At 41.2% G+C, this 26,500-nt stretch overlaps 1 protein-coding gene across 1 annotated transcript in view; it reads left to right on the forward strand.

Annotated features, from left to right (window-relative positions):
- The window catches only part of MOSPD2 (motile sperm domain containing 2), a 980,078-nt gene that overhangs the window by 734,466 nt on the left and 219,112 nt on the right, over positions 1 to 26,500 (forward strand). Inside the window, exon 10 of the mRNA XM_044071848.1 lies at positions 10,593 to 10,689. Within this exon, the coding sequence (XP_043927783.1) occupies positions 10,593 to 10,689 (97 nt within the window). The remainder of the gene's footprint in view (positions 1 to 10,592; positions 10,690 to 26,500) is intronic.

Below are 26,500 nucleotides of genomic sequence, written 5' to 3' on the forward strand. Positions count from 1 at the left end.
CGGCAGTGGGATTACTTTAAGTCCCCCAACCCACCACACTCGGTATGTTCCCAAGTACTTCTTTATTCCTCATCACACCTCCAACATTTGTTGTCTACCTGAGGAAAAATTCTCTGGAGTTTACTTGGGGTATAAAAATATCTATGTAAACATTTCCAAGCAAAAATCCTAAATCTTCTAGATTTCGTTGCATATTTGGGAGACATACATATATCTTCCCGTCTTGTTCACATGTGTATTGATGCTATGGGTTCATATACTAGTTTAGTGTAGCTTGAGGGCGGCAACAGTGGTGCAACGGTTAGCGTAACCACCTCAGAGCAAGAAGTTCTCTGGTTTGATCCTCGGCTGGGGAGCCTTCTGTGCGGAGTCTGCATGTCCTCCCTGTGGTCGTGTGGGCTTCCTCCGGGTGCTCCGGTTTCCTCCCACATCCCAGAGACATGCTGTAGGTGTAGTGGATACTCTAAATTGGTCCTAGGCGTGAGTGCATGCTTCTATGTGCCTTTTGTGGAAGGTCGGGCGCCGGGCGGGCAACTCAACACTGTAAAAACTTCAGTGCCAATCATGAGCGGACAAGTGATCTGCTGTGGCGACCCTTAACTGGGAAAAGCTGAAAGAAGAATAAGGAAGTTTGATAACTGAGGAACCTGGGTGATTGCCAAGAGTTTGTTCCCAAGTTGTGGGTCAGAAATGATAGATCCAGGAAATTCTAGGCTAATTAGTAGCTGATGAGCATACCTCCTTCAAGGTGTTACACTGTGGGTTATGCAGATGGTCTTGCTAGTCCAGGCACCAGATGCAGGCCACTACATTTTGTATTTATTTATTTAGAGATTGGAGGTGCTGCTAGAGAGACTTTCAGCAGTGTAACGTTACTACTCTACCACCTATGACAGAATTTGGAGGTAAGAAAAGATTGGAGCATCATAAAGCATAATAAAAATCTTTAATGAACTGTATGGTGTTGTGGAAGACTTACTGTTATCCCTGTTTTTAACAGAAGTAGACTTTGAGGGAGTTACTTTTGTTTTTGAAGTGCAACTCATGCATTTCTCTTTATTTGAATCTTGAACTGAAGCATTTAGTTTCACTTTAGTAAACACAGTTCTCATTGGTAAGTAACTTTCTTATTTTGAGTTGCATAGTACCTCCTCATTGAAGGTCATTATGTCGCACCGTCTGTCTTCTGTAAAAATAAAATGAAACTAGCCAAAGGCAAGAAAATACTAAAATATAAACATAAAAGAAATATCCAAATACCAGGATAAAACCGGAACCAACTTTAATGAACCAAAACGTTCAAATGACTAAGCGCTTTCGCCTTTTCAGCCTGAAGGCTTCATCAGAGTCATTTAAATAAAATGTAAAATATCCTTTTATATATTATGATGTCACCATGGATAACCAATCATGACCCATATTTAAGTCACATTGTTCTGACATCAACCAAAAAACATTTAAAGTTATAAACATTTCAAATACCTGTTTCTGTTTTATCTAAAATACAACATATTCAGCCATAACCTTGTGCTTCGACAAAGCAATTAAATATATATAATATAAAAATAAAAATTCTGGAAAATATATTTCTACATTTATTGTCCCTGCTAACATTAAATGGCATCAGCATTTTTGTAGATTGTTTTTTGATGTGTAAAGGCAGGGAGGAAACGCTGAAATTTTGTATGTCATTTAGAGAGTACTACATCTTTTTTTCGGTTTAAAATAGCTTGCTCCCCAGAAAAGATATCCTTTTTGGATGTAACTATAGAAAGAAAAATATTGAGACTAGTGTAGACAAAAAAGAAGTACAGGTTAGTAGATATGTACATAAGAATAGTATGCATCCACTGCATATATTCAAAGGAATAATAAAATCTCAGATGTTAAGGGTAAGTAGGTTGAACACTAATGATGAAGTTTGTGAAGAACAACTAGATGATATGGCTAATGAATTCTTAGAAAGAGGTTATTCGTATAGAATGGTAAACCAATATGTAAGTGAAACTCTTGATGCCAGAAAAGATGGTAGCATAGTGGCGTTTAATGCTAGGCAACAAAGCCCACCATTGAATGTATGTAAAACAGAAGTAATAAGATATTTGACAACATATAGTTTAAGAACTGAGCAGGTAAGGAAGGTAATAGAGAAAAATTGGGGCATTTTGATGGCTGTGCCAGAAATACGTCAACTATTGGACAGTAGGCCTTTTTTTGCATACAAAAATGCTCAAAATTTGAAACTTAATCTATGTTATAAGGATTTTCCAAAGCAGAATAAGGGAAGGCAGAGTGGTTTTAAAATGGGTACCTTCTCCTGTATGAATTGTACTTGCTGTGATGATATTCTTAAAAATGACACTACCCTATTTATTCATCCATTAACTAAAGAAAGTTTTGTATTTAATTGTACGGCAGCATGTAATACAGAAAATATAGTGTACTTGGCAACTTGTACACTATGTTCGTGTTTCTATGTTGGCAAAAGCAGCAGGAAACTTAAGGACCGTATTATAGAGTATAAGTCAAGTATACGCAGGAAAATAGAAAGCAATGCTCTAAGTAAGCATATAATAGAAAATGGTAATGGACATAGTTTTAAATTTAAAGTAATAGATATAGTATATAAACAGATTAGAGGTAGGGACTTGAATAATGCTTTATAGAATAGGGAATACACTTGGATAATTAGGCTAAGAGCTGATATGAAACCAGGATTGAATAATGCACTGACTATTAAGCCAATATTAGTTAAAAAAACAGAAGGAAGTAAGATGAAAAATAGTTTTATAGTATGTTTTGTAAATTTTATGTATCTTATATGCATATAGGAATATGCCTTGATAATTTTAAAACAATTTAGTGAATTTTGTAATTAATTTTATGTTTCTGTAGGCTGGCTGTTATCATGTGACTGTTTAATTGACTATTTAATAAAGGTTTTAGAATCTAGTATAGACATGTTAACACTGATGAAGGATTTGTAATCCGAAAGCTTTGTTGTTTTATTAAAAGCATCTAGCGTTTTTCTGGAGTTGTATTTATTGGATTTGTGAACAGTTTCAGTTCTATCACTACTTCAACCGTAAATCTTTGTATTTAAATTTGACAAACTCAATTGCATCTTCTTCTTTGCCTTGCTATAAAATGAGTATATCATCCTAAAACCTATTGTAAAGTTTTATTTGTGCCATAAAAGGGGATGAAACATAAGTTTTCTCCCACTCGAGGAGCACTAGATTGGCAAAGACAGGGGCACATTTGACCCCCATCGCTACTCTTGCTGTCTGGTGAAATAACTCCCCTTCAAAAATGAAGAAATTGTTTTTGAGAACCATCTCTATAACTTCGACTAAGAAGCTGATCCTGTCCCCCTTTATTTTGTTGCACTTTGATACTTTCAGAGAACAGTTCCAAGCCCTCTCTATGAGGGATGACAGAGAACAAATTAACAACATCTGTTGTTAAAAAAGAATACTCTAGATCCACCTGACAATCCCTTTAGTATTTCTAGACAATGCCAAGAATCTTTTAATACATGATAGGCAACCCCCACCGTAAGTTTTGCCTGCATGTCGACCAGTGCTGCCAGGAGTTCAGTCTTGGAGCCCCTGGCAGAAACAATCTATGTTCTTCATGTTTCACTGTTGCAGTCATCACCTCTGGGTTATCCCTGCTGTGGTACCCCACAGCCACCCCGAATACCAGAGTCAGCGTTTTTCTGCATCAGCTGTTGTCACCTGTGGACTGACATGAGGTAGGCAGTGTTATAAAGCAAGGCAGCTGACGCCATCACATCATTCTTTCTTGCTGTGGAGCCCATAGCAGAAGCAGTTTGCAAGTGTGCCAGTCGGTAGTTACCAGAATTTGGATCACAGCTGAAAACGTCTAAACTAAGTACCCTGTTTGGGATCTCTCTCTTGCACAAGCCGATGTCCGAAAAAGTTAACAGTTGTCTCGTCTGTGGAAAGCAAGACCCACACCGAGACTTCCATTATTAGTGTGTTACTTGTTTAGGCCCAGACCACAATGTTGCCCGCTATTGGTTCTGTGCCTTCTTTAACGTGAGAACTATTCATCGGAGAGCTCTTTTTGTATATAGCTATTTTCATCCTCCATCTTCTCATATGGCGTCAGTTAGCCAACCTTCAGCAGAACCTCCGAAAAAGTGTAAGGATAGAGACAGACCTCACAAGGCCAAGCCTTCCAATGACTCCTCTGCTAAACAGGTAGCCAGTACTTCAGAATTCAGTGAGGCGCTTTCACAGCCCCTGATGCCCGATGCGATTGCCATGCAGCCATCTACTGAGACCCTTTTGGAGTCTATGCTGCAGAAATCTTCTTCATCTTCAGAGACTTTGGCTGTCTCTGCCTCATTTGGGTCCGGAGCCGCTAGGCAGAGACTGGCTTCCGAGGATGTCTTTTGCACTACCGATTCCAGTCAGAAACCAATGTCTTCTCACTCAACTACTGCTAATTTCAGACCGATGATTTCTCTTAGGCCTAGAAGCCAGGCCAAACCTAGGAAATCTTCATCTAGCCACCATCTTCCTCCTGCCCCTCCACACCAGGCCCAGATGTTTAAGATGGCGGAAGATCTTATTTCCCTTATCAGGGGCAGTCAGGCCTCTTCTTCTAAAAGAAAAAGACTCCCTTCTCCCGAATTATTGACAGAGCAAGATTCTGAGGAATCAGATTATTCAGACTTGGAAGAGGATCAACAACTTCTTACTGCTTATGAGGATTCAGATGCAGAGGAATACATCCCTTCTGCCGCCACACCAGAAGACTTTTCCTTTGGGGAAGCCCTCCATACCCTCAGGGAGCATTTCCAATGGGAATCTCAGGACTTCCCTCAGTCCAAGAAAAGGCTAAGAGAATTTCTAGACCTTCCTCAGCACAGGGTGGATGATGTTTTTCTTGAATCCAGGTTTGCCTCGGATGCCCTTCTTCCTTCTCCCAGTAAGCCTGACCAGTATTAGAGAGTACCAGACACCCACAAATTACTGTACAGAAATCCTGCTGCAGACCCAGAGATCATTACACAGGGCCCCAAAGGAGCCAGGGCTAGTTCTGCAAAGAACCCTACTCCTTCTGATAGTGGCCAGAGCTCTAGACAGATGGGGTAAAAAAAGTATACACCTCTGCAATCTTAGCCATCAGAGCTCTCAACTGTCAGTTCCATATGTTAAAATATCAGCAAAAGTTTTCTACTTTTCCTGACTGTGCCAGTTCTAAGGAGTTAGCAGGTTTATTGCACTCCTCTTGTTAAGTGACTAGGCATTCTTTACACTGCGGATATGATGCACTAGAAGCCTCTAGCAAGGCAGCAGTGTGTAGATCAGTCATTAGGAGACATGCATGGTTGAAGAAACAACCTCTACCTGATCATGTCAAGTCAAAGTTAATTGATGCACCTTTGGACAAAGACCGATTGGGGAAAAAGCAGAAGAGGTGCTTAAGAAAATGGAAAATAAAGCAAAATCCAAGCAAACAATAAAAGATTTCTTTCAAGTTCAACCACTTAGATTCAGCAGGAACTTTCCCTCTAAGCACTGGTTCTTTTCTGCCCCTAGCAGACAGGGGCAAGCTAAGCCCCGTAGGGACAGGCCACCCAGTTCCCTACAGCAGGGACAACAGAGACCCAAGTAGTGGGCCACATCCACCTCTAAGGCAGGGAGTTCTAAGCCATCCTTCTATGGCAAAAACTCTGTGACTCCCTACCCACCTCTGCCCTCCCTTCTCCCAAAAGCTTGGAGGAAGGTTGTCCCTCTGCAAAGAAAATTGTCTGTCTGTAACCAAGGACCAATGGGTCTTAAATTTTTCAGGGATACAAATTCACTTTCTACGAACTCCCAATTCCCAAAAGGTACCTAGACCTACCCCCAAATCAGTGGGCATAGGGATTAAAACAAGTCCAAACCGTCATATCCCAGGGGGCAGTAGAACCTGTTCCCACAGATCAAACAGGCAAAGGCTTTTTTTCCAGGCTATTCCTTCTTCCTAGAAATGAGGGCACTTGGCCACCCCATCCTGGATCTATCCATTCTGAACACCTTCCTGGTGGTCCCCAAATTCAGAATGCTAACTCTGCAGCAGCTGCTGCCTATACTGACAAAAAATGCCTAGTTAGTGATGCTGGACGTTTCAGAGTAGGCTCACAGCACTTTCAGTTATTTGCTCTTCCCTTTGGCTTATCTACTGCTCCCAGGGTTTTCACCACATGCTTGGCCCCGGCCATAGCATTCCACAGACAGAAAAACATTCAGATTTATCCCCATCTGGACGACTGCCTCATCCAGGCAGACAGCAAAGAAAAGCTCCTGCAGGACTTACTCTTTGTCAAAACCCTTCTCACTTCCTGGGGATTCACCATCAGTGAGAGGAAATCAAAGCAGACTCCCTCCAGGAGTATCATCTTCCTGGGAGCCTTGCTGGACACAGCATCCCAAATGGCCTTCCTAACCCCAGAGAAGCAGAAATTCTTGTCTCTCTACTTTACTCAGCTGGCATCCCAAAGTCACCTCACAGCAAAAAGAAGTCCTTGCAAGCCTTGGGATACATGGCTTCTTGCATCCTTCTGATACCTCTGGCCAGACTGCATATTAGGAAACTTCAAGTTGTACCTAAGAAACCTTTGGTGCCAGCATTCTTAACCTCTGGAGACCTCTCTCCCTCTGATCCCCTGTATAAGGGCAGAGCTGCTCTGGTGGGCGGAGGTATGTGCCAAGAACCGGTGCCCACCTAGGGAGCAGGTGCACCCAGGGCCTTTGGGATGTCCAACACCTTCCCTTGCACATCAGCCAGAAGGAAATGATTGCAGTACAGAAGGTGCTGATATCCTTCTGGCCTCATCTCAGGCCAGGAGTTCTCCTTGTCACAACTAATACCACAGTAATGTGGTACATCACAACAAACAGGGAGGAACACAATCTTTACCCCCTGTGCAGGCTAGCTGTGAACCTCTGGCTGACGGCCTCATCCATGGGATTGCACCTTATAGCCCGTAACCTCCCAGGAATCAACAACACCCTGGCACACCACTTAAGCAGACACATTGTGGACCCCCACGAATGGCAGCTCCACAGAAAAATGTTTTGCAAAATCACTCTGGTGTTGGGAAACCCAGAGGTAGATCTGTTTGCTTCGCACCTCATCCATCAGCTAAAGTAATTTTGCACCAGGGAATTTCACCACCTAGCATGGAAGGTGGATGCCTTAACCTTCCCTTGGAACTCCCTCCTTCCCTCCTCTTCCCAAGGTACTCCTCAAGATCAGGAAGGAGGGGCCCAAGGCCATCCTCATTGCTCCAGATTGGCCCATGCAACATTGGTACCCCTGCTGCGCAGCCTCACCTCTCATCTGCCCTGGCAGCTTCCACAGATCCCAAACCCCTAGACTCAAGCGGGGGGGGGGGGTGGATGCTGTACCCAGACTTGCAGACTCTCAAGCTATCAGCATGGCTGATACTCCCAAGTTGAGAGCAGGGCCCCTGCTAAGCAAGCAGGTGCTGGACATTCTTAAAGAGGCCAGAAGGCCAACACCAGAAGATATTGTGCAGGAAAATGCAAAAGATTCTGCTCCTGGTGCCAGGCCAGAGGGGCCATTTCCTCCCTACTTGCGGTCCCTCTCATCCTGGAATATCTAGCAGAATTACTGAATAGTGGCCTCTCTTTCTCTTTGGTTAAGATTCATGCTTTAGCCATTTCTGCTCAGTTTTGGCACAGACCAGCCCTTGTTCTCTCACCCTTTAATTAAGCAATTCCTAAGAGGGGTTTCTAACATTAGGCCTCCCAGAAGGCCTCCCACGCCAGCCTGGGACCTTAACCTTGTTCTGGAAAAACTGATCCTACCCCTCTTTGAACCTGCTTTCTCAGCAGAACTGAAATTCCTCTCTTGGAAGACTGCCTTTTTCACTTCAGCCAAAAGAGTTTCTGAGCTGCAGGCACTAATGGCCATTGAGCCCTTCATCATTTTCCATGCAGACAGGGTGTCCCTTTATGACCAATGTGATATCTAATGTGACTCTCAACCAGGCCATTCATCTGCCTACCTTCTTCCCCAACCCTCAAAACAAGGGGGAAGGAATTCTGCACTCCCTGGATATGCACAGGCATCTCAGATACTACCTGGTCCGTACTAAACCCTTCAGAAAAACAGACCAACTTCTTGTCAGTTTTGCCTTAGGGGCAGAGGGGATGCCCATCTCCAAACAGACTATCTCTAAATGGATGTCACACTGTATCCATTTCTGCTACAGATTTCATGGGAAACCTCCCCCTAAGTCTGTTTGCACCCATTCCACTAGAGCAGCCTCCACTTCCACAGCATTCCTCAGAGGAGTCCCCACCATGGACATCTTGGAAGCTGCCACCTGGACCTCTGTCCATACCTTTACAAAGCATTATCACCTTCCTCTTTTATCCAAGGCTAGGGCAGGGTTTGCATCTGCAGTACTGCAGGGCCTCCTTACCCCTGCCTAAGTCTCTTTACCACCCCTCTCTTCAATTTTGGGAATCTTCCCACAGGTGATGACTGCAGCAGTGAAACATGAAGAACATAGTACAGTTGTGTACACTTACCATAAATGCAAATGTTCAAGTGTATTCACTGTTGCAGTCCTGGTTTCCCTCCCTCCTTCCCCCTTGTATCTTCTTTCTTTTGGGAGACATAAGCTTCTTGGGGTGGTTGTTCACCACCATGTCTGTGCCTTATCTCCTGGGGCTACTGTTTGGTTAGGGCAAGAAAAACTGATGTAATGGCATCAGCTGCCTTGCTTTATAGGACTGATGACCTGATGTCAGTCTACAGGTGACAGCAGCTGACGCAGAAAAACATTGACTCTGGTATTCGGGCCGGCCGAGGGCTACCACAGCACAGATAACCCACAGCTGATTACAGCAACAGTGAATCCACTCGAACATCTACATTCATGGTAAGTGTACACAACTGTACTGTCTAAATGGTGGGTTTTGCACATTTTTATGTAATTTGGGGATGCCGAAAATTTGTGGTGTGATAGGCTCCTTCACCGTTAAGTATCTGTATTCAGCTTGACTTAGTCTATCCTCGAATAACGCATCGGAAAGAAAAAAATCTATTCTCACGTAAGCCCTATTTACCTCATTCTTAGAAAACCCTATTATAGGTGGAGGAGTCATTAAGTATCTCATGCATCTTTGAAGCATAATCTATTTGTGACATGATTACCACTCCTCCACCTTTATCTGGTTTCATAACTCTGAGGTTTTTATTCTTAGACAACTCAAAAAGTATTTTCCTTTCTTCGTTGGATAAATTGTGCGCCAGGTTGTTTTTGATCATTGCTGTCTGTCTAAACTCCAGTTCAACCATTTTTTGAAAAAGTGATATATCTGAATAGTTGGGTGGAATAAACAAATGTTTCCTCCGCATCTTTCTTCTGTGTTTGGGTGTGTTTGAGAATTCCTTTGTATGCTGCTTTACACCCATAAGGTGTTTTGACTACAAAAGAAACTTCTATAATGTAACAGTTGGCTTTTTTGAGACTCCACGTTTGAAGCCCACTTTCTCTAGAATTACATTCTCTGGGTTCACCACTCAGAATTCTACCCTTTACCTCTGAGTTCTTGTTGCACCACCTTGTTCCTCTACATCCTTTTTTGTGTGTGCACTTGTTATACTTTTCTCCCTTTTCATGTGGCTTCTAGCATAGGCCTACACAAGTCAATTCCCCTATTTTGGATCATTTTCATTTTCTTGTCTTGCAGAGGTGGATTTTGCACAACTGTACACAGTATGTGAGATAAAGTATTGCCAGCTGTCTTTTCAGGAGAATTACAACTTTTGGCATTCTTTTGGTAAAACTACTCTTTATACACGACAGTCCCTATAAGCTGCTTTGCTGTCATCTTAAATTACTTACTGACCTCATTGATTTAAAATGGCCTTTCTTGGCTTCTTTGTCCATATTGTTAAATAGTGGAAACTGCTGGCGTAGGTTCCACTACCCATCATAAGCTTTTTAAGTTCTTTTCATGATGAAAGAAGGATGTCCTTTTCATCTCATGTATGTAGGTTAATGGTCAGATACCTGTTGTAGCTGTATATGGTTTTCCATATCTTCTTAAACAATGTTGTTTGGTCCTGTTTATTTTACCTACTGGGATAATTATTTTTTTTATTTGTGTAAGTCTTACCAGCAGAGATTTCATGACATTGATATCTGTAAGCTGAATGAGGTCACTGACCCTAGAGAGTCCTGCTATTGACTACTTCATGTTTCATTGTATAGCTGAGGTCAAATATTCTGTAATGGTTGAAGTGGTGTTAGTCTTCAGAAGCAAAAAACAAAAAATACTGATACAGTGGTAAAGAATACTGTGGTGTTGAGAAGTGAGGGCAGTGGTAGAATCTGTAACATTGTAAGATACCCAACCAAAAGTAAAGGCAAGGCTTTTTATTCATATACAGTAGTATCAGGGCATGCTAAAGAACTGCCAGTCTTACTTTTTTATGTTTGAGTACTGCATTCTTACCTGCACTGTCTACGTATATTTGTATAATTCGTTATTGCTGTTAATGTAATTTTATATGTGATTACTCCCTTGCAGGTCAGAACAACTGCTCCAGAGAAATACAGAGTAAAACCAAGTAACAGTAGTTGTGAAGCAGGCTCATCAGTTGATATTATAGTTTCCCTTCACGGAGGTAAGCGTCACTTTAGTTTTAACTTTTTTGTAAATGTTTCAAAAGTTGGAGAAGAAGGAACTGGCTGTATAGTGCTGAGTTATGAAACCTTGATAGTGGCCCAGGCATCTGTAGGTTTGAGTAGTGGTCTTTGGTACTGCAGTAACTGGAAGGAGCCTGGGACTGAGCAGCCAGTGCTGGCTTCCCAAACCTGGGTGGTGATGTTTTCTGTTTTAATCTAACTATGCCTTGGACAGCATTTAGGAACCAGGCTTTGGCATTTTGAAGAAGACTGAGGAATGCCTGCCACAGTGTGATAAATGCACTCTAGCTTGTAGGTTTGGAGATGTGGAAGCATGTCCAAGAGCCAATAGTGTAGTCCAGCATAGCCACTTAACATTCTACCAGGGAAGCTGAAAGTGGACTAGGTACATGAAAAAAATCCCAGGAATTGCTCATCTGTGAAAGTTTTCATATGCTTCGTAAGAGTGGAAGCATTTCTAACAACTTCATATACACAACAAAAAAAGGAGCATTTTTCAGAAGCTGAGGGTAGAGGGAGGAGAGGAGGAGAGTGGAGAGCAGAAAACAGTCCTCATACCTAGTCCAGTGGTATCAGAGTTTGGCACTTGCAACTTACCTTCTACAATTCTAGCAACTATATTTCAGGAATAATCAATGTTTGCTTTTGATCTGCTGTGATGCAGCAAAGTGTAATACCACAGGATCTGCCTTCTTGTTATCAAAAGAGCTAAGCTCCATAAGACACCAATTCTTCTTGAGACTGTGTAATGACAGTTATTTTGTATAAGCTAATTCTCTGATGAATACAAATGGATGCTACTACTCTGAAGGGGAACTGGAAGTGAATGCAAGATGGATTTGAGTAGAGAAAGTAAGACTTCGGATTTTGTTCCTACTCATTCCCTTTGGCCTTTCTGGATCTATATCATAGTTTTTGAAAGCAATCTAGTCATTTTACAGAGTGAGTTCATGGACAGCTTTGTGTGGTAGTTTAATGTCTCTTTCTCTACTGTGTTGGTTGGGATGTACAGCCTGCTGTATAGCCAGTCTTCTTGTTATACGTTTTCGGTGAGGCTGTAGTGTGGCACACTGGTGCAGCAGTTAGCACTCCAGCCTCAAAGCACTTTACCATTTGGCTGTTCAGTTTTCTGATGAAGTGCCATCTCAGCAGAGTCTACACATCATTTTTTGAGTCGGCTTTTTTGCTGGGTGTTCCAGTTTCTCCCAGTAATCCAGACACTGCAGTTAAATTGGCAGTCCTTCATATTGACTGTAGATACGAGGTCCTGTCTGTATGTCTGCAGCAGCAAGTCCAGCAGTGGACTGGCATTTCACCCATGGCTAGTTTCTGTTCTTTGCACCCACTGATTGCCAAGGTAGGCTCCATTTCTCCCATGTACCTGAGTTAGGTTATGTGGGTAATCAGAGGATGAGTGTTTACTGTGACAAAACCCCAAGGGCTGTAGATTGTGTTATGACAGTGTATGCAATCACAGATCTTCCTATCTAGGCTTTTACAGCCAGAATTTACAACTAGTTCAAGACATCAGTTGCATCTTTCCTGGAGTTGGGTATCAATGCTGTATTTAATTAATTCTTCAGTGCCTACTATATATGCTTCGAGGTTTGGGAGAGCCAGAGTCTACCCCTACCACTCATTAGGCAAAAGGATGAGAACATTAATCCTGGATAGGATACCAGTTTGTTGTAAGATACACCTATACCCTCTTATGTGATATGTATAGTTATACACACACACACACACACACTCACACGCACACACACACCAGAGGGCAATTTAGAGTTTATGGTGTATGTTTTGATTGTGGTGGATTCTGGACATATGGAAGCACTGCAGTTAAGAACCAAATAGGAGAGCTAAGCACTGTTAGGCTGTAGTGGTAACCACTGTGCCAGTGTGCCTCTTGAAGATTGAATGCATTGCACTATATATAAATGTATTCACTTTTTCTTATCAGTTTTGTGTTGTACCACAATTAATGAAACTGAATGTTTTTCATTGGCAATAGCCGTTATTCATCGTGAGGTAATTTTAATCACCTTTAGGGTAGAAGAATTGTAACTTTGCATTAAATAAATTACTATCTGCTAAGGAAAAGGAAGGAAATGGCCATGATTTTCTTTCCCTTACTTAGCATCATATTTAAGCATGCTCTATAATTAACAAGTATTGCAATGTGATCCAAGAACTAAAAAGGGAAAAATAATCTTGAGCATGCCATATTATAGTTATATTTTTTCTGAGTTCATTACATTCCATGTAATGTTGTCAGCAGAAAAATTGAAAGTAAGCATTAACTTGAGTCAACTGTTTAGCCTGTCGCTACACAGCAGAAGCAAATCCAGTAATTGATTGTCTGAATAGTAAGATCAAATGCTTGAATAAATTAAGCTGTCATTGTACATTGCAGCTGTGTAAACCAGCTCCTTATGTACAGTTAATTTAACTACAACAATTTCTCATAGTGATGTTTGAAAAGCTGGCAAGTCATATCTCACTTTTTCATTACAGTGTAACTGCAGTAAAGGAAGATAATTTTAATGTGGTACAGGCTTTATTATTCCTTTTTGCATACATTTACTAACTGACATCTAGACTCATGGTATGCAGTGTGTTACTTATAAATGCCATTTAAGAAGTGGCACAGTTTATGTATTTGTGCATGTTTCTCGTTTAGTTAGAGAAAAGGATCTTTTTGAGTCTGTCATTTGCCATATGGAACTCATAAAATACTTTTTTAAACTGCATCAGACTATCAATGGCATATTATTTCAGGCTAATTGGCACCATATACAGATGCCATCTGATGTCTGTTTACTTGCTGTAACAGTGAATGTGGAGTTGCCTACAACAGCTGCTTAACTGTGAAAATTTACACAAATTCAGATTTTTAGATTTCAAGAGTTGTTGCCCATCCACACAAAATATTGATTTAGTAGAGTACCACCCAATTTATTTTATAAATAAGTAAATCAGAGTGAAAAAAAACTGTGATCTATACAGAATGTAAGAGTATACTTTATTGCTCTCCATTAGTTAACTGTTTGCTGTAGCCATTACAATATGAGACACCAAGGGTACAGTATGTCTGGCCAGTCTACATAGATTCTGCAAAGCTTTGGCCTCCTTCAGTGCATGCCATGTGTTTCCTCCCGTAGCATAAGAGGATGTGCCAAATGTAAGAGAGACCTACGCACTTGCCAAAACTCAGAACTTTCTTGCCATTAGTACTCTCATGCAGATGTTCATTTGCTTTACGTTTGGTTGTTAGTCAGCTTCAACTACTTTGTCTTCAGGAAGGTATGTACTCCACTGGTGACCCCTTTGTAAGAATCACTGTGCTGACCCTGCCATTAATTCTTCAGATGCAGAGAGAGACAGTTAACAGAACATTGTATTCTGCTAACACTTGTCCCTTATGATGTGGATAGCATAAAGTTATTCGCCAAAAAAAAACCACAAGTTTATACTTCTTCACCCCCCATTCCATCAGAAATTTCTCTGCCTCTAGTAGACCAGCTTCATTTTCTGCCATTTAGTTCCAGGGTACCCTGCAAAAAGCCCCGGGAAAACGGATGCACTCTCAATTCTTTGGATCAGGGTGTTTCTTTCCATCTTTACCTCCTTTATTCTGATTTCCACAGTCCTTAAAAATATCCAGAAATATGTTTAAAAAAATGTTACTGCTGACCCCCTTTTGACCCAGACAACACTGGTTCTTCCTTCTCATGCAGAATGCCAGGGGCAGTTAAAAACTTTCTCATAAATTGGACTTGTTCACACAGGACACCAGGTTTTTATTCATTCCAGCTTTCAAAATCTCATCAAGAAAACCTGCTAACAGATAACCTTACATAGTCAAATAAAAAAGTTCCTTTTGATGCCAAAATGGAAGCCAGGAGACAACCCCTGGTACTCCATTACCTGTATGAATTGCTCAGTTCTTGCCTAGCATACATATCAGTAAAGATGCATCTCTCGACCATTTCATCCTGTCACTGGATTCCCCTCTGTTTTCCTTGTCTCAAGTCAAACAGTTTAAATGAGTTTTGCATATCAGCCCATCAAGAAAAAGGTGGCTTCTTAACAGGACTTGAATTTTGTTCTGTAAAAGTTAACTCTATTAACCCTTGAACCTGAAGACAGACCTTCTCTAAAATTTCTAACCTGGGAGACAGCCTTTCTGAAGTCTCTGACTTCTAGACCATTATCTGAGTTACATGCCCTCATGTCTCTCCAAACTTTTTAGATCTTTCACAAAGACAGAGTGAGTCGTAGAGCCCATCCTTCCTTTATGCGTAAAGTTGTTTCTGAATTTACTGTTATACTATTCAACTCGCTATTTTTCTGTCTTGACACTCATAAAAAAAGGAGAAGGGATTCTTCACTGCCTGGGTGTCTGGAGATAGCGAAGTTATTAGGAAATCAAATTAACTGTCCGTCTTTTATGATGATAAGAAAAAGGGACAAGTATCTGTGGCTTTTTCATGCTGTTCAGTTTTGCTGTTCTAACTATGGCAAACGCCCTCTTCAGAATGTTGAGGCTTATTTTACCAAATCAATGGCTACTACTTAGGCTTCTTGAAAAGAGGTGGATTCTAGATCTGTGCTAGAAGCAGTTACTTGGTTCTCTTGATAAACATTACAAGTCTGATTCTATTTCTGGAATAGGTTTCACTTGATTGTTGCTTTCCTCACTGCCTACCGATTCACATATTGTTTTACTGCATAGCAGATTTCTTTTGGGATTTTTTATTCCTACTGCATGTGTGTCTGCTGTGTTATTCTCTGCTTTTAATATTATTCTGTATGGGGCTTTTCCCACCTGGCACTCCACTGAAAATGGACAAAGGCTCAGTCAGATGTACCCTGTTAACAAATGTCAAAATAAATAAAATAAAAATGTGTGTGTATCTATATATATATTTATCTATCTGTATCTATCATTCTATCATATATATATATATATATATATATATATATATATATATATATATATATACATACATACATATACAGTGTTCGTGTGTGTCTGTGTTCAACCACAAGGTAACACCGACAAGTAAAAGAACCTTGTATGGCTTTTCCATTCCTCCAGAGTGGTTCACCAAAATTATGAAATTCCAAATTAATTCAAACCAAGAGCTATAATCCAGCCAGTAGAAACTACCTTTAAGCTCTTTTGTTCCTTCTTTTATTACAAATATAACCACACCGAAACTTCATCAGAAAAACTTACAAACTTTAACTTCCCAAGTTGAAATAAAGCTTTGTTAAAGACATCACACAAATTAACCAATGAACAACTATTACCTAAATGACCAAGTTTAAAGACGTATTAATTGAAAACTTAAAACATTTTGAAATAAAAAAAAAAAAACACATTTTATAGTGTTTTCATTTTCAAAACACATTTCAAATTTACTGCTTTTTTTAAACCAGGGAAACTTTCTGCCCTGAAAATGACTTGCCAATGAAGTTCCCTGGCTTCAAGAGCAATATTAAATCCTGTAACAAATCTACTTTCCTCCATTTGCTCAAAAACCAGTGAAAGAAGTGTAACTTTTGAAAACTGGCACATTCAACTTTATGCTTTGCTAAAGCATTTGTTGTATCACCATTCCTTACTGCTTTAATGTGTTCCCCAACTCTAATTCTAAGTTGTCAAACACTTTTGCCTAAATAATATCCAGGACATGAGCTACATAAGGCTACATAAAAAATTCCTAAACTATGGCAATTATATCTACTCTAACTGCATACTTAATATGGGGAAATGTAACCATGCTTGTGTTGATTAAAAACCTGCACTGTCTACAATCACCACGTGCAAAGGTCCCCACTGATCTTGTAAACTTTTTATATTCAAAATTCGAATTAAATTCTAATAACATTTTAATATCAATGGACTTTTAATAAATCTTGGGGCCTCCCCTATTAGTTGCACTAATTCTTTGTTACTTTTTATAATTTTCCAATTGCCCCTGATAGTATTCATAATCTCTAAACCATCTAAACTCATTGGGACTGGGAAAGCAGGACTATATTCCTCTGTAGAACCCCTGTATATTTTGTTACCTGCTGTACTACTACCACTTTCTGTTTTGATTAAAGGTATTAACTTAATTATTCTATCTCAAGTTGTCTCTATCCTGAGGGGTAATCTCTATCTAAAAATAATTTTCTAATAAACTCTACCTCCTTCATAAACACTTCATCCTCCGTAGTGATATGACTAATATGAATCAATTGTCCCCTGTAAATATTTTGTTTCATAAAACTAGGGTGATAACTTGAATAATGGAGATCATTGTCTTCAAACATTTTTAGACATTTTAAAACATTTCTTCTCATCTCAACATCCATTGTTATGATGACATCTAAAAAGCTAACCTAGGCCTCTTATCCTTAAATACATACATGTATGTCGGTGTGTATGTGTGTGTATATATATATATATATATATATATATATATATATATATATATATATATATATGTGTGTGTATGTGTGTGTGTATATTTATATATATATATATATATATATATATATATATATATATATATATATAAACAAAAAAAATACAAGCGCACCAGGAACTGAACTCAAAACAAAATGTGAATCTCACAATTTATTTAATTAAGCTTTTCATTCAGCTAGATAGCCAAACTTCATCAGACAAAAAACAAAAAGACCAAACACAGCTTAAATAGCACTAATTAGTCATGTGCTCTAAATTGTTATTAGATCCAATTAATCTACAAATTTTTTTGCTTAAAAAAATGTGAAAAACTAATCCACAGACATTTAAAAACAACACTAAACATATACAAGGGACCATCCCAAGTAAATAAACAACATAAATACTGGAAACATTAGAAAATCTGTATTACCTTTGTCTTTCGGCTTTTACTGGTTAGGGGTCGCCACAGCGGAACTCCGGTCCGCTAATGATTGGCAGTAGATTTTTATGGTGCCGAGGTGCCAGCCCAATGCCCAACCTTCAATGAAGGCATGCCCATTTATGCATGTCTTTCGAACGCCACTTGACCGTGGGGAGGACATGCGGACTCCACACAGAAGGCGCTCCAGCCGAGAATCAAATGGGAGAACCTCTTTCTGTGAGGCGACAAAGCTACCGCTGCACCACCATGAAAATCTGTATTACCTAATAACACTCAATGAAAACCTAAACACAAAAAAAAAATATATATATATATATATATATATATATATATATATATATATATATATATATATATATTATTACAAAGTACATAAAAAAGAGAGAATTAAAAAGGACCAGGATATAAAAATGCATGAGGACTTTTCCCATTATCAATTTGATTATTTTAGAATTTTTACTACCATCAACCAACAAATGTGTAAAAATTCAGAAACCAAATTGAGGAGAAACATAGATGCCTATAAGAACGAGATTGCTTATCAAGCCCCGCCCCCTTCTCAAGACAGGAATTATTCTGAGTAGAAAGCACGTCCTCAAATGTGAACGCGCGTAATGGGAGACAAATGATTCCAATGACAAGTGGAGTGTCTAACAACGTTAATGGCAAACACAGAGATGAAGAGCATTTGGAAAGTAATGACAATGGGTTTACTTTGCCAGCAGGAGGGAAATGGAACAGCTGAATAGCGAAGGTAGAGGAGGGCAAGCCCCTTTTACCAACAAGGGGCAGAACCACCAGAAGTACTACAACAGAGTGAAGAACGGCAGCAACAAGATGGAGAACAACTGAACGAGGAACTAGAAGGTAACTGTTTAAAGGTCCTGTTCAATAAGAGCAGTGACTTTAAAATTTATAATTACTCTAAGTACAGGGTTCCTGTGGAGCTTTGTGAATTGTTTTCTAAAGGTTTGACTTTTGTCCCGTCTCAGCACTTCCGTTTATCTAGAACCCTCATAGACTTGAAATTATTTATACATAAACTCAATTTAACTTTATTATTAGGTAGTAATGAGATAGTGAACAATGTCATGAGGGGTACCTAGTATATTTAACCCTCCGACCCATCCTATACTGTCTGTGTTTGAATTTCTGTGCGAGGCTGAGCTTAGAAGCTTATGGTCAAAGCGTGCTAATGTGGTCGACCTCAATATATTAGAGGTTGAACTTGAGGCTTTGAACGCCATCAAACTGTTACCATTACGTTTATTAAAACCGGATAAGGCAGCGGGGTTGGCTTTAATGGATTTAGATCTTTACAACGAAAAAATGAGAAATGTGTTGGAGGGCGAGACTTATATGCCATCTAGTCTCAATGAATTGAATGTTGCTTACAAACGTATCAATGGTTATTTGAATGACTTGTTTTTGGAAGGAACAATAGATTTAAACACTTTAAATTATTTATTAGTGATTTCACCTAAAATCCCTTCTTTGTTCGGCTTACCTAAGCTCCATAATAGTATTGTAGATCCCCCAATGAGAATCCTGGTTAATGCCAGGTCTTCTATTACTTATGCTAGTGCAAAGCTAGTCGATAATATTTTTAAAAAGTATGTAAACAGGGAGAGTGAAATTTGTAAGGATTTGTGGGCATTTTTGGCTGCCATTAACCAATTTCCTTTTCAGGAAACTAGTTTTTAATTATTGATGTCACTGACCTGTACTTCTCAATACCTCATAGTACTGGAATTGAATGGGTGGCAGAAAGAATGTTACATCATGGGGCTGAGAGTAATGAAGTGAGACTGGTCCAGGAACTTTTGGACATCATATTAACTAACAATTATGTAATGTTCGTTAATGAGATATACCTACAAAAGGTGGGTATGGCTATGGGGTTCCCCATGCAGAGCAGTTTTTTCTAATCTAGTGATGGCCCGGGGGGAAGATCAGTACGTATTCAAAGTACTGGAGACCCTAGCCAAGGTAAAGTTCTATACCAGGTTTTTGGACGATATCTTCATTATGTTTGATGGAGATATGACAGAGGTGAATGATTTTGTATATCAGATGAATATCAGTACTACTTTTTTGAAATTCACACACAAAGTGGCTGTCAATCTTCTTCTTCTTTCAGCTGCTCCCGTTAGGGGTCACTACAGCAGATCAACTGTTTCCATTTCTTCCTGGCCTCTGCATGTTGCTCTGTCACACCAGCCACCTGCATGTTCTCTCTTACCACATCCATAAACCTTATCTTAGGCCTTCCTCTTTTCCTGTTACCTGGCAGCTTCAACCTTAGCATCTTTTTCCCAATATACTCTGCATCCCTCCTCAGCACATGTCCAAACCAACGTAATCTTGCCTCTCTGGCTTTGTCTCCAAACCTTCCAACCTGGGCTGACCCTCTAATATACTTATTTCTAATCCTATCCATCCTCGTCACACCCATTGCAAATCTTAACATCTTCAACTCTGCCACGTCAAGCTCTGGCTCCTGCCTTTTTGTCAATGCCACTGTCTCCAATCCATATAACACAGCTGGTCTCACTACCCTCTTGTAGACCTTCCATTTCACTCTTACTGGTACTCGTCTGTCACAAATCACTCCCGACACTCTTCTCCACCCACTCCATCCTGCCTGTACTCTCTTCTTCAACTCTCTTTCACACTCACCATTACTCTGACCTGTTGATCCCAAGTACTTAAACTCATCTACCTTCGCCACCTCTACTCCCTGCATCTTCACCATTCCTCTATCCTCCCTCTCATTCACACACATATATTCTGTCTTAGTCCTGCTGACCTTCATTTCTCTTCTCTCTAGAGCATATCTCCACCTCTCCAGGGTCTCCTCCACCTGTTCCCTACTCTCACCACAGATCACAATGTCATCTGCAAACATCATAGTCCACAGGGAGTCCTGTCTGATCTCGTCTGTCAATCTGTCCATCACCATTGCAAATAAGAAAGGTCTCAGAGCTGATCCTTGATGTAATCCCACCTCCACCTTAAACGCACGTCACTCTCACCGCTGTCACACTACCCTCGTACATATCCTGTACCACTCTTACATACTTCTCTGACACTCCCGACTTCCTCATACAATACCACAACTCCTCTCTAGGCACCCTGTCATATGCTTTCTCTAAATCCACAAAGACACAGTGCAACTCCTTCTGACCTTCTCTGTACTTCTCCATCAACACTCTCAGAGCAAACCGCATCTGTAGTACTCTTTCCTGGCATGAAACCATACTGCTGATCACTAATCATCACCTCCCTTCTTAACCTAGCTTAGATTTTGTCTGCAAGCAATATGTAGCTAGAATCCACCGTAAGGAAACTTATTCCAATACTATGTTACACTATACGAGTGCTCATCCATATCAGCAGAAGAAAAACGTTGTTAAGAGCCAACTGGTTCGTGCTGCTCGCATGGTGACAGATGAGGATATATTTTTTGAGGAATGTGAGGTATTGACAGGTATGTTCTCTAGAAGGGGATACCCAGAAAGATTATTGGGTGACATCATTGAAGAAGTTCAACATAAAAGAAGAGTAGGAACATACAAACCAATTTTAGCTAGACAGACTCATGTTTATAGGGGAGGGGACATGATTAGTGATGTAGTGGTTGACCTTGACACTCATTCGAGTACAATGACTCGAACAGAAGTTGAGACACCTAGATTTACTATGAGCTTTATTACACCCTTTAGTTTAGAAGCAGATATAATAAGATCAATCTTGCGAAGGAATTGGAGCTTGTTTACCTATGAAATGGATTTAACAGATAAGTTAGGTGACACACCTACAGCTATTTATAAAAAAAGGGAAGAATTTAAATAGTCTAATGGAAATGAGTAAGACGATATTACATCGTACAGAAGGGACCTTCAAGTGCGAGACTTGTAGCTTTTGTAGGTATATAGCCTCTGGATGTCCTTCAAGGATGCATCTGCAGTCCTAACAAATGGGTTGTCCTGTCGTCAGGCAGCCCTTCGGTCGGCCGGATTCCAAAGTCTGGGTCTGGCCTCGGCTGGTGTCGCACTTCACCCGACGTCATCTCTGCTGGTCTTCGGGTATAAAGGCATCAGCCGACGCCATTTTCCTCAGTCTTTCTTGCCGCGTGGCGCCCGAAGCAGAAGCTGTTCGCATGTGCCGGTCGGTCAGATCCAGAGATTACTACTACCGAATACTACTTCGAAGACTTCTAAAAAGCTAAGTACCCGTTGGGGACTCTTTCTTGCCTCAGCCGATGTCAGAAAAAGTGAATAACTGTTTAACTTGTGGGAAACAAATACCTCATAAAGATTTCCACTCTTACTGCTTACCTTGTTTAGGCCCAGACCACGCCGTAGCAGCCTGTTTAGCCTGTGCGTGTCTCAACCGACGAACGCTTAGGCGGCGGTCGGAGTTTGCTGAACAGTTTGCCGGCGCAGATTTTGCGTACATTATGCCGTCGGATCCGCCGACTTCTCAAATTGTTAAACGCAAAGAAAAAGACCGACACTCGCGGTCCGCGGTTTCGGCTGAAACCATGGTTAAGCAAACCGCGAGTGTCTCGGTTTCGGTCGAAACCGAGCAAACGGGTCAATCTTCAGCCGAATCCATGACTACTACCGAGGCTCCTGCTACCCTAGTTGAATCGGCCTCTGAAGTTTTGCCTACTAATGTGGTTTCTCTAGAATTATCGGACACCATCCCTTTGGATGTCTCTACCCCAGCACGTGGTGCTGCTAGGCTTCCTGCAGCCATGTCTATAAAGGCCTTTGCCAGGGCTAAAGCAGCCAAAACTGCTAAGTCTGTACCTGTTAAGCCCCCCTCTCACAGGCCCAGTTCCAGTTCCCAAATGCTTACTCTGGCAGAGGATCTCATCTCTTTAATAAGGGGATCCCAATCTCACCCAGACAGGGCCTCTCAACCTCCAGAAAAGAGACCTAGAGCAGAGCCCCCTGAGCCAGTGTCCTCAGATGACTCTTCTGATGTTTCAGACAATACAGACCATCCAGAGGCTCCTTTTTCTACTTATGAAGATTCCGATGCTGAAGAATCTATTCCTTCTGCCTCTCCACCAGAGGAATTTTCCTTTGGGGAAACCTTACATGCCATGAGAGAGCAATTCCAATGGCAGGGACAAGATTTCTCTGATTCAAGAAAAAGGCTTAGGACCTTTCTACACTTACCGCAACATAGGCCCTTAGCTATACCTCCAGTTCTTCCTGTTGTGGATGATGCATTTAATGATGTTTGCACTGCTCCTGATACTTTACCTCCAGCCCCTGCCAAACCAGATAGATTTTACAGGGTGCCAGACACTCATCTCCACCTATTCAAGGCTCCCCTTGCAGATCCTGAGACTATCTCCCAGGGGCCTAAGGCAGTAGCTTCGACCTCAGCGAAAAACCCTCTCCCTTCTGAAAGGGAATCCAGGTCCTTAGAGAGATGGGGTAAAAAAGTATACACCTCTGCTACTCTCTCAGCTAGAGCTTTGAACTGTCAGTTTCATATGATCCAATACCAAGAGTTTATGCTTGATCAGTTAACTAAGAAACTGTCCTCTGATGATTCCTTAGATAAGAAATATGTTTTAGAAATGGTGAATAACATTCAGCAGGTTAGTAACCATTCTTTAAAATGTGGCTATGATGCACTGGAGGCTTCATTTAGATCAGCCATGACTGGCACAGTTATAAGAAGGCATGCATGGTTGAAAGAACAGGTCTTGCCTGATCATGTTAAAGCAAAACTATTAGATGCTGCTATGGATAAGGTCAGTCTATTTGGTTCTCCTGCCCAGCAAGTAATGAAGAAAATGGAAGAGAAGGCAAACTCTGTACAAACAGTTAAAGATTTCTTACAGGTTCAGCCCCCAAGGTTTAGCAGGAACTGGCCTTCCAAAAATTGGTCCTTTCCAGACTCCTCTAAATCTCAGAGAGGCAGGAATAGACGTTCCAGAGGCAGAAATCAATCCAGAGGAGGTGCCTACAGAGGACGCCAGTGGCAAGGCAATAACCAACGAGGCACAGACACAACCACTGCCACTACAACAGGACAAACACAGTGACTTGGCTCTGACACCGCCTTCCAGGGAACAAATAGCAGCACCCTTAGGCGGAAAGTTAGCCTTATTTTCAAAAAATTGGCACTATATCACAAGAGACAAGTGGATTTTGCAAACTATACACCAAGGCTACAGGTTTCATTTCCACACCTTACCAGTAAAAAGAGGAATGCCAAACCTACCACCAAATCAAAAAACAGAAGCTCTAAAACAGATAGCTCAATTAACAAAGATGAGAGCTGTGGAAAGGGTACCATCTACAGAACAGGGCAAAGGATTTTATTCCAGACTCTTCCTAGTACCAAGAAAAGAGAAAAGTTGGAGACCTATTCTCGACCTGTCCGCTTTAAACACATTCATCATTGTTCCAAAATTCAAAATGCTGACCCTACAGCAACTTCTTCCCATGCTGGGCAAGGAGTGTTGGCTGGTAACTCTAGATCTCAAGGAGGCATACCTGCAAGTCCCCATACGACCAAATTGCAGAAGATACCTCAGATTTCTTGCAGGATCAGAGCATTATCAATTCTCAGCATTGCCCTTTGGCTTATCTACTGCGCCCAGAGTATTCACAAAATGCCTGGCATCAGTAATCGCTCATTGCAGGCTACAGGGGATCCAAATTTATCCATACCTGGACGACTGCCTGATACAAGCGGACAACAAAAGCAAGCTGACACAAGACTTACAAAGAGTCATTTGCTTACTACAAGCCCTGGGATACACAGTCAATTTAAAAAGTCAAGACTGATACCATCCCAAACAAGAACATTCTTGGGTGCAGAATTGGACACAGTAAAACAGATGGCATTCCTAACTGCAGAAAAACAAGAACATCTCCCTCTTTACTTCTTGGCATTAACAAAGCAGAACAAACTAACAGCAAGGAAAGTACTGCAGGCCTTGGGCTTCATGGCATCATGCATAATCCTGGTCCCCATGCCAGACTGCATATGAGAAAGCTACAGTGGTACCTAAAGAATTTATGGTCTCAACACAGGCACAGCTTAGAAACCGAAATACCACTAATCCCATGCCTGAAACAAGAGTTCCTATGGTGGGCTCAAGCATGCCAGTCAAACCCAGGTTTGCCCTTCCACAACATTCAAGCAAGCCAAACCATCACAACGGACGCCTCAGACCTAGGTTGGGGGTCCCACATGCTGGACAAATGCATTCAAGGATTATGGACTCCAGATCAGCTGCACCTGCACATAAATCAAAAGAAATGCTGGCAGTAAAACTAGCAATCCAGAATTTCAGACCATTCCTCAAAGAAGGCCAATTAATGATAAGGACAGACAACACCACAGTCATGTGGTACATCAACAAACAGGGAGGAACTCATTCATACCCCTATGTCGAATGGCTCTGGACCTATGGAATATGGCTCTGAGCTACAACATTCAGTTACAGGCAATATTTGTACCGGGAAAAGAAAACATCCTAGCAGACATGTTAAGCAGAACTACCTCGGATGCTCACGAATGGATGCTACACCCCGACATCTTCAAGGCCATCACAAAAAAATGGGGAATGCCACAAATAGACCTATTCGCATCCCCACTCAATCACCAGATCAAGAAATTCTGCACAAAGACATACCACCCACTGGCTTGGAAGGTGGACTCTCTATCCTTCAGTTGGAAAGGCCTGACAGCATATGCATTCCCACCTCTTCCTTTGATGCACAAGGTGCTACTGAAAATCAAAGAGGAACGTCCAAGGATAATTCTGATAGCTCCAAATTGGCCAAGACAACATTGGTATCCATTGCTGTGGAGCATGTCTCGGGGAGGAACATGGACACTACCCCTGATTCCTTTGATGTTAACTCAGAGCGACTACAACATCATGCATCCAAACCTGAAAACTCTACAACTGACTGCCTGGAACATTACATAAGAGCAACTAACCCAGATTTAACCCAAAGGGTTAAAGACATTATCCTTGAGGCCCGCAGACCTTCAACAAGAAGGAACTATGCAGGAAAATGGAAAAGGTTTGTCATTTGGAGTTCTGAAAGAGGAAAAGATGTGTCAAAGATAGATATTGCCAACATCCTGGAGTATTTGGCAGAGCTTCTCCATACAGGCCTGTCCTATTCCTCCATCAAGATACATGCATCAGCTATTTCTGCAGAATACAGCTTGATCCCCTGTCTTCTCACACCTCTACTCAGGCAGTTCCTCAGAGGAATCAAGAATGTAAAACCTCCTAGGAAACCACCATTACCAGCATGGGACTTGAACTTTGTGCTAGAAAAATTGACACTCCCTCCATTCGAACCAGCAGCAACAGCAGACCTTCAACACCTATCCTGGAAAACTGCTTTCCTACTGGCAATTACTTCAGCAAGGAGGGTTTCGAACTACAGGCCTTAATGGCAGTACAACCCTTCCTAATCTTCCATCAAGATAGTGTCCATGAGAACTAATCCTACATTTATGCCTAAGGTGGTATCCAGAGTGTCTCTAAACCAGGCAATCCACCTACCTACCTTCTTTCCCAATCCACAGAACAGGGGAAAGACTGCTGCATACCTTGGATGTACACAGACAGTTGCGCTACTACCTGGACAGAACCAAGGGCAATAGAAAAACTGACCAGCTTCTAGTAGCTTATGCAACAGGAAGGGAAGGAAAAGCAATTTCCAAACAGACAATCTCCAAGTGGATAGGAAATTGCATAAGATTCTGTTACTCCTACCATGGAAAGCAAATTCCACAGAACATAAGGCCTCATTCTACAAGGGCTACAGCCACTACCACAGCTTTCTTACGAGGAGTGGCTACCAAGGACATTATTGAG

This window comes from Protopterus annectens, chromosome 5.part0 (genome assembly GCF_019279795.1).
Source record: "Protopterus annectens isolate FY-2018-M chromosome 5.part0, PAN1.0, whole genome shotgun sequence".
NCBI classification, from domain to species: Eukaryota; Metazoa; Chordata; order Ceratodontiformes; family Protopteridae; genus Protopterus; species Protopterus annectens.